This window comes from Rhinolophus hipposideros, assembly GCF_964194185.1.
Source record: "Rhinolophus hipposideros genome assembly, contig: HAP1_SCAFFOLD_87, whole genome shotgun sequence".
NCBI classification, from domain to species: domain Eukaryota; kingdom Metazoa; phylum Chordata; class Mammalia; order Chiroptera; family Rhinolophidae; genus Rhinolophus; species Rhinolophus hipposideros.
Window position 1 is genome coordinate 164,763 of NW_027669145.1, and position 19,268 is coordinate 184,030.

The 19,268-nt window shown below is 42.6% G+C and overlaps 1 protein-coding gene across 1 annotated transcript in view; it reads right to left on the reverse strand.

Moving 5' to 3' along the window:
* Positions 1 to 4,225: 4,225 nt before the first annotated feature.
* Positions 4,226 to 19,268, reverse strand: part of LOC308495666 (ankyrin repeat domain-containing protein 26-like) — a 49,941-nt gene continuing 34,898 nt past the window's right edge. Inside the window, exons 10-11 of the mRNA XM_081080640.1 lie at positions 5,663 to 5,711; positions 4,226 to 4,346 (exon numbers count right to left, since the gene is read on the reverse strand). Coding sequence (XP_080936766.1) covers positions 4,272 to 4,346; positions 5,663 to 5,711 — 124 coding nt within the window. The 3' untranslated portion in view covers positions 4,226 to 4,271. The remainder of the gene's footprint in view (positions 4,347 to 5,662; positions 5,712 to 19,268) is intronic.

Here is a 19,268-nt window from a genome sequence, read left to right on the forward strand (position 1 = left end):
CACAGGACAATGGAGGTGCGCGGTGGCTGCCTGAGAGGTTGGTGTGGCTTGCTGATGAGCGTCTTCGAGATCCTGCTGGTTGCGCAGATGCCTCAGCATACTGGGCATATGTTCCTGACCCTCCCATGCTACACCCCACTGTGTGGAACGGGCCTGAAGTCATTGGTGGGACAAATGACACTAGGCTGTTAGGACATCCATTCGCTCCTGCCGTCCTACAAGCTGTTGGATTCAATCATAGCGGCTTGGGCATAGGACTCCTCATATGCTTCGCGATAATGTCAGCGTTACTGGATGTTTCCGTGTGGGCAGCCAGACAATTCACGGAGACAACCTAGGACAGAGTGTCACATTCCATCAGCCAGCAGGATGGAAAAACATCAGGGATAAAAACCCACCTCCACCACAAGCCCATGATCCTTGCAGTGAGGAGAACAGAAAAAATAGCAGATCCATCCTTTGGAGACAATGTTATAAAGAACCCGGGGAATATAGTGTCCCTGGGTTTAATCAAGCTGTTATAGATGGTCCGGAGGCCATGACACAGGTGCTGATGTCCAACACGGGACTAAGACTGGAGTGGTTGTGGGATTATGGTATACCTCCCGGCCCCAAAGACATATTTGGAAACTAGTGGGAGCAGTGGATACAGTGACTATGAGTATGGACGAGGGACGAGGCAAGGTAGAAGGCAATACCACTGCTTGTGTCAAGGCTCCATATGTGCTTATGATTGGTAATTCTAACATCACCCCTATTGACGGGGTCCAGTTTAATGTATCTTGTATACAGTGTACCTAAGTAATAGCATCAATTGGTCAAATGACAAAAGTAGAGCTGTAGTTCTCCACCGACCCTCTTTCATTATGGTACCTGTTAACATTTCAGGTCCTTGGTACTCGGACCTCAGAGGAGAATTCCCCTCCTTTCTAGCTCTTTTCCATTTGCTACTGCCTTTTGTAATAATCTTTGTTGGTGTTCCTCTATTCATGTGGTTTACTCCGTTGCTCAGAAAGGTAATACTCAAGGGCTTCATCGATCTCCAAACAAAGGTTCATGAGTTGAGATTATCTGCCCAGGTCCACCGTGTCGCTGACACCCGTGTATAAAGCCCCTACAATGGGTCGGCAGCCAAAGATGGGTAAGGATTTGGTAAGAATGTACATAACCTAAGACAGGAACCGTTCGCTAGAGGGATGGTCTCCTATGACGGGTAAATGGACATATCTGTACCAACCACCTAAGCCAGGCGCAACCCTTGTGTTAATTTTATATAAAAAAGGGTGACCTGTGGGAAACCGTGCTGAAGTGCTAGCAGGTGTTGTTTTGTGAAATGTTGAACCTTTGACTTCCTTGAGTGGTTTGTGCTCCCAGCGAGGCAAAACTTGCTACTCTGAGAACACAGAACCAGACTAGGTCAGGAAGTGTGGAGCTGGCCAAAAAACAGGCCCTTGTGTATTACCTTTATTGTAACTACTAGATTGCAGACAGTTCTGTTACTTTTTGATGCCCAGAGTATATAAGCTGCAAAAATAAACTTGGGCTGAGGCATTCTACTTAGAACTGCGGCAGTCTACTTAGAATTGCCTGCCCTCCCGATCCCATCTTTGTCTCTCTTCTTTTTTCTCAATCCTCACTCCCCACTTCAGGGACTGTTCGTCTCGTCGGCAGGCACCGACAGTTAGTGTAGCCACAGCAGTTATATTAGTGGCCAGTGGCTCACTGGTTACAGCTGACGGCCAACTAGTCACAGCTGATGGCCATCCAACCACAGTTGATGGCCATCTACTACCTGAGCCAGCACCCCTCCACGTGAGGCCGAGAGCCTGGAAACTGCTCTCTGGGGCTCTGTCGTGCGGGGTACCCTGCTCGCTGCGCCATTTGTCGTGCAGGGTCTCAGCTCCCGCTCCCCGCCCAAGAACGCAGGACACGGTAAGGCCAAAAAGGAACACCCACGGAGCCATAGATAGGGGAGTCAAACCAATATATTCTCGCTGGCGGCTGGGCTGGAGACACAGGAAGTAGGATCTACATAATCTGCCTAACAGCAGTCCGCGCTTGCCAGCCACCATCTTCTTGCTAGCCCCTATTCCTTTTTGCTAGCATAGCCACAGCCGTTATATTAGTGGCCAATGGCTTACGGGTTACAGCTGACGGCCAACTAGCCACAGCTGCTGGCATCTGATCACAGTTGATGGCCATTTACTACCCGAGCCAGCACCTTTCTATGTGAGGCCGAGAGCCTGGAAACTGGTTTTTGGGGTTTTGTCCCCACACTCCACCCCTACAGGTTCTCGCCTCACAATCTACGCGACAAGTGTCTTCCGCGAGGGTCCCTGTGCGAGGAGCCTGGAGGTGAATGCAATATCCTGGACACAGCCAGGCTCTCTGAGCACAGCCAGGGTTTCTCAGGGCACCACCAGTACTTCTGGGCACAGCCAGACTTCCTGGGCTTCTTAAGGTACCACCAGTCTCCCCGGGCACAGCCAGGGTTTCTCAGGGCACCACCCCAGTACTTCTGGGCACAGCCAGACATCCTGGGCTTCTTAGGGTACCACCTGTTTCCCCGGGCACAGCCAGCTTTTCTCAGGGCACTGCCACTCTCTCTGGGCACAGCCAGACTTCCTGGACACAGCCAGGGCCTCTCAGGGCACTGCCACTCTCTCTGGGCACAGCCAGACTTCCTGGACACAGCCAGGGCTCACAGGGCACTGCCACTCTCTCTGGGCACAGCCAGACTTCCTGGACACAGCCAGGGCCTCTCAGGACACTGCCACTCTCTGGACACAGCCAGACTTCCTGGACACAGCCAGACTTCCTGGACACAGCCAGGGCCTCAGGGCACTGCCACTCTCTCTGGGCACAGCCAGACTTCCTGGACACAGCCAGGGCCTCAGGGCACTGCCACTCTCTCTGGACACAGCCAGACTTCCTGGACACAGCCAGGGCCTCAGGGCACTGCCACTCTCTCTGGGCACAGCCAGACTTCCTGGACACAGCCAGGGCCTCAGGGCACTGCCACTCTCTCTGGACACAGCCAGACTTCCTGGACACAGCCAGGGCCTCAGGGCACTGCCACTCTCTCTGGGCACAGCCAGACTTCCTGGACACAGCCAGGGCTCTCAGGGCACTGCCACTCTCTCTCTGGGCCTCTCGGGGTACCGTGCTGGAACAACAGTGGCTCACATCAAGGTGCTTACATATTATCAATGGTGGCCAGTCAAGACACAAAAGCAAACATCCGCCAGTCCCACTACATGATGGTATGTTCCCAAACAGTCAAGCGTCCATTAAATCAGGGATAGAAGGCAATTCCTCATAGTCCATAGTCATTCGCCAGGGCTGTCCTGGGGGTGAGGGATGACCTTGACCTCACCCTCATCTCACAATGAGGACTCAGCAAGCGTTTCCTCCTGGGACAAGTCCCGCATCCAGGCTGCGTCAGCAAGCAGTTCCCAGCCCACAGGGCCGCAACAACCTTCGCTTTCTCCGCTTTCTCCGGCCTCTGCTGGTTGGGGAACCATCCACATCTTCCCACCGCTCCACGGAAATCGAGCTCTCCGGCAGCTGCTCCTCCTGGTCTTCCTCAGACTGAGCTTTCATACGCACAAACTGCTCCACTGCCCTTCGGAGAGCTTTGGCCAGCACCGTATCCTGCCGACTACGCCATGTGTCACGCGGTGGACCCTGCTCGCTGCGCCATTTGTCGTGCAGGGTCTCAGCTCCCGCTCCCCGCCCAAGAACGCAGGACACGGTAAGGCCAAAAAGGAACACCCACGGAGCCATAGATAGGGGAGTCAAACCAATATATTCTCGCTGGCGGCTGGGCTGGAGACACAGGAAGTAGGATCTACATAATCTGCCTAACAGCAGTCCGCGCTTGCCAGCCACCATCTTCTTGCTAGCCCCCATTCCTTTTTGCTAGCATAGCCACAGCCGTTATATTAGTGGCCAATGGCTTACGGGTTACAGCTGACGGCCAACTAGCCACAACTGCTGGCATCTGATCACAGTTTATGGCCATTTACTACCCGAGCCAGCACCTTTCTATGTGAGGCTGAGAGCCTGGAAACTGTTTTTTGGGGTTTTGTCCCCACAGGCTCTGTCCCCACAACATATGATACAAAAATATTTTCCTGTAATAAGGATTTCACATGCCATATATTTTGGGATACAATTAACATGTTGTTTAAACAGCCCAGTAAATACACTTGTACTATTTATATTTTAGAGCTTATACTTTTTTTTCAAATCGTAGACGATTTCTAGTTTTATATTCTCAAGTAGATTATCAATAGGTGATAGAGGAACTTTTCGATTGAATTTAGATTCAAATTCAGCAGGAGCTGGAAAGAAAAAGACAGAATTATGTTCTTTAAAATACAACTAAGTATAAGTGTTAAGAAGAATGAGAAAACCTCTAGATGAGGCCACAGCTCACAACAGGAGATCATATTCAATACAGTTTGCCCACGGCTGCACACTGACTTGACTGCTATTGTGGCCAAGTATCAGAGCTTCTGGTTGTCTCATCCTTCATTCATTTATAAACAAGGTCGTACGACAAGCACTGAAGTTACAAGACGAAGATGACACGGTCCAGCCCTGACCCATCATCTACTATAAGCTGAAGGAACAGATGAACAGGCAATTTCCATTCAGAGGCCCCTATACCATACAAATGCACAACAGGACGCGAGTGGGACCCACAAAAGGGACATCCCAGTATTGATTGTCTGCTCTCTGGTGGAGGTGACATGGATGTTGATGCCTGAAGGACAAGGACAGAGGATGCCAGAGAGAGGGAAGACGCAGATGCGAAGACTAGCATGGGGGAGAACACTACGGAACGAGAAGTAGTCTGGTTTAGCTAGATGCTAGAGCAAAGGGGCAAACGAGGGTTGGTAGCAAGATATAGGCTGAGATGTTTGGTGAGAACTACATTGATTTGGGTGTTTTCATTCCATGCAAAGCAATGTGGAGTTTCTCCTGAGGGTACATGGTAAACTAATGACAAAGTAAATGACTGGAGATTTAAATGTCACCCATCAGGTGACAGCTACAGTGTTTCCTCCAAAAATAAGACTAACCAGAAATTAAGCCCTAATGCGTCTTTTGGAGCTATAATTAATATAAGACCTGGTCTTATTTTCGGGGAAATATGGTAGCTTGGCCCTTCTAGGAGGTACCGTATTTCCCCAAAAATAAGACCTGGTCTTATATTCATTTTTGCTCCCAAAGACACATTAGGTATTATTTTCCGGTTAGGTCTTATTTTCGGGGAAACACCATATATGAACAGTAATTGCTTAAGTATCACTAGATAAGTCTGGTTATTGGGCCTCATATCACTGGCAAAAACATAAAAGTTGATGAAGCCCCGTTTTCAACGTGCAGGTGGAAAGTTCCATAGGGATGGCAGAAGAAAGGAAGGGGACAGGCCAGAAATAAAAAGAGATACATAGACTCTTGAGATATTACTCATATGACCTTGTCTTCACTATGAATGTTTATGCTTTCACCTTTTTTATTTGCTAAGGCCAAGAAAATATTTAATGTAGTATCTATTATCAGAACATGGAAAGGGATGCCATTTAATATTTACATTTTATTCCAGAAATCAATGATATCTAACTTGAATTAATACATTTTGGCAACATACCGTCTTTGTATAGTTCTTTAGTTTTTTTTTCCTGGTACTCCAGCAGCGACTGAAATAAATCAAATCTTATTATAGCATTTAAGGTAAACAAGAGACTTTATTGTAGAAATGATATATCTTATGAAATGTGCTCTTTAAATAATGCCTTTAGAGAATAGACTTAACGTATGATTTATATAAATACAAAAAAGTTTAAAAATGAATAACATAAATTACTGCTTATTTTGATTGTACATAATAGAGACCATCTATATGAGATGCTATTTAGATTAATCTGACCAACAGTGCAATTGATATTGGTCTACCTAAGATACATAATTTCAAAAGAGTGACGTTTGATTTGATTGGTACAATGAAGTTTAAACAAGTCAAGTCATATTTTACACTGAATGCATTACTTTGCAATTTTTAGAAAAATTGTCCTTTATAAATGTTTCTTGTTCTTTGTTTTTACTTTAATGGACTTTTACTTAAAATGAGCTTTCCATTCTTGCACTTCTAGAAAAGTAATCTTAAGCTGTATTCTAGGCTATTCATTTTTCAGCATAGAACCTTAAAGACATAAAATGATGAAAGTGGTACTGTGCCGTCATGTGAAAATTCTACTGACAGAAACAATAACCAAAACGATTTTGCAGTCTATGACTGAAACATTACCGTATTCGTATGCACAGAAAGATTTCCGTAAAGCTGCTTGAATAAAGTATGACCTAGAGCCAGTTTTCAAATTTACTTTCTCATTTATGACTTTGTAGAGTTAGAAACAAAAAATAATATATAATTTTTAAATGTGACTTTGTTCCTTAGAAATCAGGTCCAATTTTCGAAACACTAAAATAGCTGTAGTTATAGTCTATTTAATTATGAAATGTGTGGGAGTATTTCAAACTATATTACAAGTGTCCCAGTCTAGAGTGGTCTTACTGAAACCTTTCTTCTGAAAGCTATCCTCTCACAAAATGTCCAAAGTAGTGCTTAAAATAATATCCAGAAACTAATAGACACTATGGTGACAACAATGTGACAGCCAATCCTTGTACAAATTTAGGGGGAATGTGGGAAACCGTGCTAAGTGCTAGCAGGTGTTGTTTTGTGAAATGTTGAACCTTTGACTTCCTTGAGTGGTCTGTGCTCCCAGCAAGGCAGAAGTTCCTACTCTGAGAACACAGAACTAGACAAGGTCAGGAAGTGTGGAGCTGGCCAAAAAACAGGCCCTTGTGTATTACCTTTATTGTAACTACTAGATTGCAGACAGTTCTGTTACTTTTTGATGCCCAGAGTATATAAGCTGCAAAAATAAACTTGGGCTGAGGCATTCTACTTAGATCTGAGGCATTCTACTTAGAACTGCGGCAGTCTACTTAGAATTGCCTGCCCTCCCGATCCCATCTTTGTCTCTCTTCTATTTTTTCTCAATCCTCACTCCCCACTTCAGGGACTCTTCTTCTCGTCGGCAGGCACCGACAGGGGAAGACAAATTTGTTTTCCAATATTTGCATAACACTTTTTTTTGTGAATGGCTTGATAGAAAGGGCTTATAACGTGAATAATGTGACAACAACATCACCAGACAGGCCGTGTAAAATCAATAACTAAATACCATAGAAAGGGAGAGGACTTTCATGAAACAGTTTTAAGTTATTGTTAATCAACAATATAAAATGTAAATCACATTTTTACACGACTTGAATTAAGGAACTACCAATGTAGCGTTATTATTTTCCCCCAAAACAGCTCTTTTCTTAAATATTTACTTCAGCACTTTCTGTCGTGTTTCCCTGAAAATAAGATGTAGCTGGACCATCAGCTCTAATGCGACTTTTGGAGCAAAAATTAATATAAGACCCGGTCTTATTTTAACATAATATAAGAATGGGTCTTATGTAATATAAAATAATATCAGACCAGGTCTTATACTAATTTTTGCTCCAAAAGACACATTAGAGATGATGGTCCAGCTATGTCTTATTTTTGGGAAACACGGTATGTTTATTTCTAGGTGAGGAGTGTGTTCAGATGGTGGAAGTAGCTTGAAGTCCAACATTAATAAGGACAACATATCTGCAGTCTTATTATACTTTTCCATTTATCAAATATATAGAAAGGTGAGAAAATTATACACAAAAAAATGTATCAGCAAACTTTAATTCAAAGGATTTCAACTAGAAGGATTTTCTCATTACTGGCAGTTCTTACTAGACTACGTCTCGGAGAAAGCTCAGGTTCCACTGGGGACACCCACGGGATAGCACAGCTTAGGAGTCTGCATCCCTCCTTTAGCTAGGTAGCTCTACACGTCTCTGCTTTGGTTTGTTTTGTGTTAATTGGGGACTACTGAGGAACAGTTTGCTTTTCCCGGATGTCAAATTGTTCTTTTTTTCAATCTAGTTGTGGATGGTGCATCTCACTGGCCAATGTGGGACTTGAACCGGTTACCTTGGTGTTATGGGCACCTCGCTCCAACCACTGAGCCAACAGGCTCCCCACCAGCAGCCCAATTCCAAGCTCAACCCATTGCTTCTCACGGGTCTATGTGGGAATGGAACTGTCAACCTTGGTGTTATGAGCACAGTGCTCCAACCACTGGGCCAACCGGCTGCCCACCATGGTTCATCTCCAAGTTCAAGCCATTGTTTTCAATCTAGCGGTGGAGGGTGCAGTTCACTGGCTCATGTGGGAATCGAACCCACAACCTTGTTGTTAAGAACTTGCACTCTAACCAACTGAGGCATGTGGCCACCCTTGGTCTCTGTTTTTATATACCGTGTTTCCCCGAAAATAAGACCTAGCTAGACAATCAGCTCTAATGCATTTTGGAACAAAAATTAATTAAGACCCGGTCTTATTTTACTATGATATAAGACCGCGTATGACATATGATATGATGTGACGTGATGTGACCGGATCTTACATTAATTTTTGTTCCAAAAGACACATTAGAGCTGATTGTCCGGCTAGGTCTTATTTTTGGGTAAACACAGTAATTACACAAAAAAAATTTTCTCAAAGAACGGTACTATTCTTTGATAAAAAGAATATTTTTCAGGTCTGAAAGTCACTGATTTAGTGAAAGTCCCTAATTTTGCATAAGAGGCAACCAAGACTCACAGAGATTACATAGGTCACCTGAGGTCACCAAACCAAGGAGCTGCGGGCCAGGAATGGGATAAGTCTCCCTATTGAGGCTAGCCTGCTATGCCAGCTACTACCTCATATTCCGGAAAATTCCATCAATTTCTGAGTACAACTCAAAGAAAATGAATATGCAAAACTTTGTCATGTAGCTCAATAATGTTAAAGCATGAGAAACAAAATAGTAGCTTTCTAACTCAAGTATTATCTTTAAAGTCATTATTAAAAATAAAGACAGATTAACATCACAAGTCCTATTAGCAGTAGTCAAACACACTCAATTTATAAAGCATAAACATTTCTAAACACAGAAAAGGGAACTTGAAGGAGAAAATCATGAGTTAAAGAAAGCAAACTCAAGTTGAGGAAATTCTTCCTTAAAATGACTTGTCTTTTCCTCAGAATCAAATTTGGCTGACCAATATAAACCAACACAGGTAATATTCATGGTGGGGGTTAAGTATAGCGAAATGGGAAACACAAAACAGATTTCTCTTTACCATCTAGTGCACTTGTGTCCAACCTCACATCATCACAACTGCATCATCAGTCTTTCCAGTGTTCCCTAGTGATTTGGGACACTTATCTCTGGATCTTGACAGAGTGGGGCTTTTCCATCTCTTATTCAGCCTTGCATGATTGGGCAACCCAACGCCTCACAAGGGAACAACGTTGGCCTTTGAATGAGGGCATTGACTTTAACATAAACAATTTTCCAATTTATGAGGAAATACTGAAAACTAAACACCTCTTTCCTACCAAAAAATAATTAAAGGAAAAATGTCCACAAGCATATTCTCTCTCATTGCTTCTGCCTTTACACTCTTTCATCTTCTGATTTCTGTGGTGAAACCACTGAGAACATTTTAATTGTGCATCATGCTTAAGAATTTACAGAAGCGTTGGCCATTCACTTTCTTTTTGTACCCAGTCCTTCCTCCAGGTTCACCACTTTGAAGGACTTGGACTCCATTTAGCCGAAGGGCTGTCCGAAAATCCTTGGCTTTGTTCTCCTATGATTTATTAAGGGGAAGCTAAATGAAAACACAAGGTTGGAGCCCCATTTAGCACAGGCCTGTGCTATGTTTCTCTGCATTAAGAAGGCCACAGTTGTTAGATGTGGGAGGGGGTTGGAGATGGGGGGAAGGGTGAAGGGATTGGGGGGCGGTTGGTGACCACAGGATGGCCTCAGGGTCTTTTGAGAATTACTTTGGGGAACTTACTCAATAGTGTTTGGGGATTTTGTTGGGTGTCCGATGGACATGTGTCCTGTTTGGGAGACCACCTCAGGGATGCGGTGGATGCTTGGTCATGGCATTGTACACCAGAGACTGGACATTAATGAATGCCAACTATAAATTTATGTGTATAATGTGATGGCTCGGTGTGAGGTCGGGGTGGTGGTGGATGGGGGGAGGGGGGTTCACGTTGTGAGGGATGTAAAAATAAAATAAAACTGAAAAAAAAAAAAAAGGAGGCCACAAAACACCATCAAAACCACAAACCACCCTGCATTGATCAAAATGGATATTCTTTGGAATGATGTAAACATCATGTCAAGAGAGACAACCCCTTTCTATCTCCACGATATCTACAACTCATCGGGCATCTATAGCCCAAGAAAGGATCTTCTGCTCAACACACTACGATTCCTTAAAACACCACGCATCTGTAAAAGGGAAGGAGGGTGCACTGGATGTGAAAGGGAGGCAGGATGGAGGAAAGCACAGGGACAGCCCACAGCTGCAGTTCCAGGGGGACAAGGCTGAGCCTGAAGCCCCAGCAAAGGCAGTGGCGGTGGAGGGGACGGGGTGCAGCTCCCACATCACTGCCCAGGGGAGGCTAAGTGGGGCAGCAGCAGCATCCCCCCACCCCTCTCCAGATGCAGCAGTGCTGGCACCACCAGGGACCAGTAGCAGCAGCAGAAACAATTCTCCAGTCTCACGACCACACACAGTGCTACCAGTAGACATAGGGAACCAGGTAGCAGCTCAGCGGGCTCAAGAACACGCTCCCCTCAACCACCCACTTCCCCCACCTGCTTGGTGGTGGTGACCAGAGACCCTGGAGACCTGGATGCAGTTGCAACACCCATCTCCCTGGTCACCCAGGCTTGGACTCCCACACCCACAGCTAAGTCCCCGCCCCTGGATCCCCCATACTCAAGGAGCACCTGTGGGAGAAAACAGAAATTACACTCTTGTACCATCTACTGAAAACAAAAGAAAGACCTCTAACTATATACCTGTTTAATTGTTCAAATCGAAATGTACCTACATAAGAAAGTATTCACTACTTCAAATGTGCCTGTAGAGGAACAAGCCACTCAGCAGCATGAAGAAGCAAGGTGACATGGTTAACACTGAGAGAAGATGACACTTCTCCAGAAACCAAGTCAAAGTTATGGAAGATTGTGATCTCTGTGACCGAGATTTCAAAACAGCAGTCATGCTCTCTGCTCATCACACAGAACAGCTAAGAGACTTGTAGGAGGATGACTTGAAGGTGGGCAAACTGGGCGAGCAGGGGAAGTGGGAAGGGAGACGTGGCCCGCATCCATGGCTGCGGAGGTGCAGGTGGTCCCAGGACAGAACAGAGACCACAAGAGCCAGGAGGTGGGCTCTTTCCCTGTGTCCCACAGCTCATCTCCCTGCCCAGAGAGCAGCATATCAGAGTTTGAGGCAGTCACCTCAGCTGAGACCTCCAGCTGGGCCCTAGGTAGGACAAAGGAAGTAAACACCATACCTGGGCCCCTCCCCCGACTCTCCCAATCCTACCCCCACCCTTCCAGAGACTCACGCTGGCCCCTGATCTGAGGAGTAGTGTCAGATTACAGAGGACCCATAGTGCTCAGGATCTGGGAGGACCCGGTTTGTAGCTACTGCGACCCAGGGAAGAAGCTGGGAAGTGTGTGACACTGCTGGGCTGAGAGAGAGAAGACTCCTCCATCCCCAGTCCCCACCTTCTCTGACCTGCCCAGGGCAGGGCAATTACAACTGTGGAGACATGCCCAGGGGTTAGCAGTAGGCAGCAGTCGCAGCTCTGGGCTTTCAGCAGCTCAGAAATCTCCCACCACACACGCACACATGCACGCACGCACACACACACACGGAAGGAGTGACCTAAGACTCAGGAGACCTGGGCACAGGGCTGGTTGTGTTACTCTCAGTGCGCATATGTGCAGGCAAGAGCAGAAACTGCACTGACTTTGTAGAAACTACCATCCAGACCCGATAGCCCCACTCATCTACATCTGCCGTCCCAGGGTCACTCTGGGCACCAGGTGACCGGCTCTGCCTGAACAATACACAGAGGACTCTCTGGTACAGCAGAGGACGGCCTGGAGATTACTTGGTGGGCTTAAGCCAAGACTGGCGCTGCGTTTTTTGTTTTGTTTTGTTTTTGTATCTTTGATATTTTTGCCTGTGTTGAGTGTGGGTTACTGGTTGTTTTCACACGTGAGTGTATTTGGTTTTGACTTTGTTGTTGCTGTTGTGCTTGGTGATTGGCTTTGTTCTGAAATTGCCCTACACCAGGGCCCAGCCCAAGAGTCACAAGATTCAACACCTCCTGACACCAACTCCAGACCCAACCAGAGTATTATTGGGTTTGACCTACAAGTGACACACCCAGAGGGAATTCTCTACAGGCACAAGAGCCCATAGAGGCCAAGTCTAATTGGAGTGGTCAACCCTCACGCAGCAGATCATCCACCGAGGGCAGAGCTAAGTCTCACAACTAGGCAGCCTAGGATCAACCCCACCTACTAACCAGCCAAAAGCAATGAAAGTTCAACTTTACACAGGACAATATACACAACACCAGGGTCACCTTTGGAGCACACGCACAGGAGAATAGGGAAGTGGTGCAAGTCAGATATAAAGGACACACACTACATAAGATAACCCAGCAAAGACCGAGAATCCTAGGGGATCTACCTAATACATCGAAGCAAACACGGAGAGTCAACCAGAATGGGGAAACAAAGAAACATGTCCCAAATAAAAGAACAGAAGAAACCTCCAGAATTGGAACCAAATGAAATAGAGGTAACCAATCTATCAGAGACAGAGTTCAGAACACTGACGATAAGAATGTTTAAAGAGCTTAGTGACGACATAAAGAAGGATAGAGAAATCATAATGAACAACCAGTTAGAACTAAAGAATACAACAAGTGAAATAAAGCACACGCTTGAAGGAATTACCAGTGGGTTAGAGGAGTCAGAGAATCGAATCAGCGACTCAGAAGACAAGTTAACAGTGAACACACAAGCGGACCAAAAATAAATCCACGCCTATATGGCCATTTAATCTACGACAATGGAAGCAAGAATTTACGGTGAGGTAAAGACAGTCTTTTCAATAAATGGTGCTGGGAAACCTGGACAGACACATGCAAAAAGATGAAGCTGGACCACCTCCTTACACCATATACAAGAATAAATTGAAAATGGGTCAAAAACTTAAATGTAACATCTGATACCATAAAACTCCTAGAAGACAATATAGGAAGCAACTTTACATACATTACCCGGAGTAAGATTTTTACTGATACATCCCCTTGGGCAAGGGAAGTAACAGAAAAAATAAACATATGGGATTACATCAAACTAAACATTTTTTTCACAGTAAAGGAAACCATCATTACAACAAAAAAGGGTCCTACTGAATGGGAGAAGATATCTGCCATTGATATATCCAAACTTTATTAAAAAACTCACTCAACTCAGCTCCGAAAAAACAATCAACCCAATTAAAAAATGGGCAGAGGACATGAAGAGACATTTTTCTAAAGAGGACATACAGATGGAAACAGACATATGAAGAAATGCTCAACCTCACTAACCATCAGAGAAATGCAAATAAAAACCACAATGAGATACCACCTCACCCCAGTCAAAATGGTTATCATCAATAGATCAACAAACAACAAGCGCTGGCGAGGATGTGGAGAAAAGGGAACCCTTGTGCACTGTTGGTGGGATTGCAGATTGGTGCAGCCACTATGGAAAACAGTATGGAGGTATCTCAAAAATCTGAGAATGGAACTACCTTATGACCCAGCAATTCCACTCCTAGGCATCGATCCGGAGAAATCCAAAACTCTAATTCAAAAAAATGTATGCACCCCTATGTTTATTGCAGCTCTATACACAATAGCCAAGACATGGAAACAATCAAAATGCCCATCGGTAGACGACTGGATTAAGAAACTGTGGTACATTTATACAATGGAGTATTACGCAGCCATAAAGAAGAAGGAAATCTTACCATTTGCAACAATATGTATGGACCTAGAGAACATTACGTTAAGTGAAATAAGTCAGACAGAGAAAGACAAATACCTTATGATCTCACTTATATGTGGAATCTAAAGAAAACAATAAATGAGTGAACTAATCAGAAACAGTCTCAGAGACACAGAGGAAAAACTGAAGGTTGCTAGATGGGAGGGGGGTGGGAATAAGGGGGAAGGTGAGGGGATTACAAAGCACAATCGATAACCCCAAGATTGCCATGGGGATACGAAAGTCAATTTGGTGAATGTAATCAATAATGTAAAGATTTTGTAGGGTATCTGATTACACTTGTCTCATTAGGGAGAGCACCTCAGAGATGATGTAGATGCCTGACAACTGCACTGTACACCTGAAGCTGAAGCTGAACAATAATGAATGTTAATGTTAACTACAATTGTTATACACACACACACATATACATGTATGTATATATATGTTTACAAGAAGTAGAGTACAGCCTGAGGGATAGAGGCAGTGGAAATGTAATGGCTGTATGTGATGTCAAAGGGGTCGTTGATGAGGGGAGAGGGGTCATCATTATGTGAGGCATACAAATTATAAATGTGTAACTATTACATTGTTTTGTACACCTGAAACTAATAATAAAAAAGAGTTAAAAATAATAATACTCATTCACTGAAAAAAAAGAAGACACCCAGAACTAGTTTCTGCACAGTGAAACAAACAAACCAAAAAAAATAGCACTTCTTGATGACTTTCAGGCACATATATAACACCTGTCAATCAGCAATCTGGCCCTCAGCTTAAAATAACCCAGTTCAACACAGTCGAGTCATGGCCAAAGAGAAACAGGGCTGAACTATTTTCAGCTGTAGCCCCAGCAAGAAGCTGAGTATATTATATACTATATTATATAAAATACTATATGTCAATAGTCAAAAGACATACAGTATTTACTTCTAGGGCCAAAGAGTAGCACGAACCAGGAAAAGCTTGTTCACCTGAAACTAACGACATACATTATACTTCACTTAATTTTTCAAATACAAAGGAGATAACAGACTCTCTGCCACATATTATATACTCCCCCATGAAAGAATTATTATTTCATTATCCTTTTTATGCCTACTGCTGCCTAGAGAAAAAAAAATCAAACTCACTTAAAGCCCTCCTCAATTTGACCTCTACTAACCGGTTTAAACTAATTTTCTATATTGTATGCTGCATATAAATTAGACCAATTGTTCCGAGCAGATGATTTGTGCTTTCCTTCCTGTATTCTCCATGTTGCTTAAATGTAACAAACATTTTGGAGGGTAAAACAAAACAAAGTCACAGCATGAAGAATGTCACTGAGATATAACAACACTCACAGGCAGTTCAATGAGTTCAGGAGTAAAATTAATGACCCGGAGGAGAACTTTATCAAAGAGATGGAAACTATGAAACAGAACCGAACAGAACTCCTGCTGGTCAAGAACTCAAGAATGAGTATTTTTAACAACCACGTCACACGAAGAAAACGAGTTGTGATTTAAAGACTCCCTAGCACTGCCACCTTACTCATCAATTACCCAAATGCTGTCAAGACATATAGACATAAGTGAACTTCATTTTAAAAATTCAATTATTTGCTTAATGTCCCTATTTAGAATATGTACAACTGTGAAGCAACTCATTTTAAAACACTGAAATAGATAGTGCTACGAATAAAATAAAAATTAAGGATATACTCTCTTGTTAGAAGATAACATTAACCATAAAAACAGAGACTAATCTTTCTGCAGTATTATAAGTTTGCCGAATTAATAAAAAGGATTATATCTGTTTCATTTAATAATAAACATCCATTTGTGGTTAGGTGTTTGGCCGGCCATCATTCACTTACACTTAGGGGAAGAAAAACTGGGATGCACAAAACTTTAAAATTTTTATGAATCATCTCCAACTAAAACCAATTAAGAAGCCAAAGCATCTCAAAGCATACCATTGGTTATTAGGCAATGATATTTAACATCTGTAATAAAATTTAAAGGCAAATTTTCAAGCATTTTAAATGTATCACTTTAGTTACATTTATTAAATAATAATAAATAACTCTTAACACATGAGAGCTCTAGGGACTTAAAAAAAGATTGTAAAATTTCTGTCTCCTTTCTATGCATATTAGCACACATAATTATGCCTTTTACCTCGTGTGCATTAGTCAATGAAACAACTCAAAATTTCATCAACGACAAACAAAGAAACAAAAACTCTAGACACAGACAACACTTAATGGGTGAGGGGGGAGAGAGAGAGGTAGAAGAGGGAAAAGGGGGTCAAATACATGGCGATGGAAGGAGAACTGACTCGGGATGGTGAACACACAGTGAAATATATACATGATGTATTATGGAAATGTACACTTGAAACCCATATGATTTCACTAACCAATATCACCCTAATGAATATATAAGACAAAACAAAACAATATTATATCAAAGAAATAAAAAAGAAAGAAATCTGAAACGCAAGGGAAAGAAGCTAATATAACTAACCTTGGGACAGTAATACCCCATGATGTCATTTGAAGCCCGTGCGGTTGACTTAGGAATCACCAAATTTTCTCTTGGAGCAGGATTTCCACTGAGGAGTAACTCAGTATTCAAACTTCCAACACATGGTGGCTCAAGGACTCCCCTCCTAAGAGCAGTGCTGAGAAACTCCTTGGGCTGTTCCTTTGCCTGAAGATCGGTTCTAGCCTCTGCCAGTCTTTCATTAGCACTGAGAAGATTGTAAAACACAAAGCTTTGAATTTTATTTTTCCTGAATGACTTGCATTTTTTTCAAGCTGCCATAATAAATAGTAAAAGAAATTTCCCATTAAACAGCATTTTAACATTGAAAATGCGTCAGGGCAGACCTAGCATGCACAAGGATAGGTTTCAAATTATCCTAAACAAGCACATATGTTTCTATGGGGACGCCAGACTAAGAAGAAATTCAAAGTAGGGAGGGGAGGAAACGGGCTATCAGTGACATCCACGGCTTCACAGATAATACTTGCTGCCTTCTGCAATGGCTGAACCAATAAGATTCTTGAGGATTGCCATGAGACGTACATAGCAAACGAGTTTAGAATTTTTTAAAAATCCCACCAAGATATTTTCAAGCCTTTGCAGTCACCGCCCTTGGGTAGCGCCCTCATTACCCTGAGGACTGAAGTGTCATGTAGAACAACAGCCTCTGGGGGAGAAGGAGGGAGCCTGGTGGGTGACCCTACTGAACTGAAACCGCTCCGCAGGCGTGTAGCTTATAATATAACACTGTGACCAAGGCGCTGGGCGTGGGCTCTGCGCTTTCTGTCTTCCACACACCCCCTCAGGCTCACCACCTTATCTTTTTAGCCACTTCTTGGGTTATACTACCCTCACCCCTACGTTGTTAACCCTCTGCTATATTTCACATGTATGCCTTTGTGGACATCAGAAAGACTAGAAAGAAGAGCTTGTCTGAAAGCGACCTCCAGAGATAATAACACAGAGCACAATGGAGACAGTACATGTACCAAGTGCCAGAACATGCAGAGTACTTAACCCTTTGGGTTTAAGTTGTTATCTTATAATAAATAGTTACCTCATTAAAAACTATTTAGGGGAATTCTGACAAGAAATTTTATAATAAATAGCGTTGTCTAAATCATAAAGCTTCAAAAACACTTTGCTTAAAGACTGGTAGATCAGATTAACTCTATGAAAACCGCGGGAGGAAAAATACAATCATGTAAAACCAAAAATGGGGAGACATGCAAATGTCCTGAACTAACTAACATTTTAAAAGTAATTTATTCACTAACATCATTTTCCAAAATTATACTATTTAGTAAGCTTTCATTTCCTATCAATCTCGGGAATCTGCCTTGATAAAAATTATACTTTAGAGGCAAATTAATGAGCTCGATTGATTTTCTCTGACTTTGTTTGGACTTACTTGTTTAGTTTGTTTTGCAATGATGTGATAAGTTTTAATTCCTCTAGGTAGAGGTGTTCATATTCTTCCAATTCTATTTCATGAGAAGTTTTCATTTTGGAGAGTTCAGATTCCAGATATTTAATTCTGAGTATGTCCATGTCACTTACGGAAGCGCCATCATGGTCATTTAACGGGTGTACTTTTTTTTGAGATGCTGTTTGTTCCTAAAGCCAACAGAAAGGATACATTTTGAAAATAAATATAAACTGAATAATTACAGTCTATTTGTATTCTTTAGTTTTAAGTCAATGATTTGGAGGGCAATTTAAATGAAAAAAAAAAGCTGAAGTTTAAAATATTTACCATCAATACGGAATGAAATAGATCTGAATCATGAAAATATTTTGAATCATCTCATCTAACTATTCCAATAAGAGAATCAATTTTAAATTTTAAAAATTGAACAATATGACTTAATAATCTAAGAATATGGTGCATTTTATTTTCTTTATTTCCTAATAGTCTCGTTTTATATCAATTGGTCTTAAAAATCAAATGATTTTTCAGAAAGAACAAATCTCAAAGATCAACTGAGTGACAATAATGATGGGAACTGAAATATTAAAAAGGAGAAGCAGATACCACCTTAGTTCCAGAAATCTAAAAAAAATAAAATAAAAACAACTGCCGTTAAGGGGAGTAGAAGAATCACATACACTATGCATATCGAAAACGTAATTTGCAGCAAAATGAATTAAGGCGTGTTAAAAATCAATGAATTAACCTGTAAAAATAGATTTAAAAAGCTTTTTCTACTACATCCTGTCTTGCTCAGTCTTCAATATCCCAGAATTTACTGTGTTCTGCTTCACTCTTTTTTACCACATTCGTGACTATATGAATTTTGAGGTTTAATAATTTTTATCTCCACTCTTTTTATTCTCTACTTTTTCACATGATATTTGTACTCCTTTCATAGATAATAACTCCTGTTTAAGATTGATTTTCTTCAACAAGGTATAGATATCTTTTTTTAAAAAAACTTTTTAAAACAAATTTATTTTTTATAATTGGGGAACACTGTTTTTGCCAGAACCCATCAGCTCCCTGTCAAGTAACAGTTTCCAATCTAGTTGTGGGATGCGCAGCTCAGCTCCAAGTCAAATTGTTCTCTTCTATCTACTAGTTATGGGGGGTACAGCTCACTGACCCATGCGGGATTCGAACCGGCAACCTTGGTGTTATGAGCACTGCGCT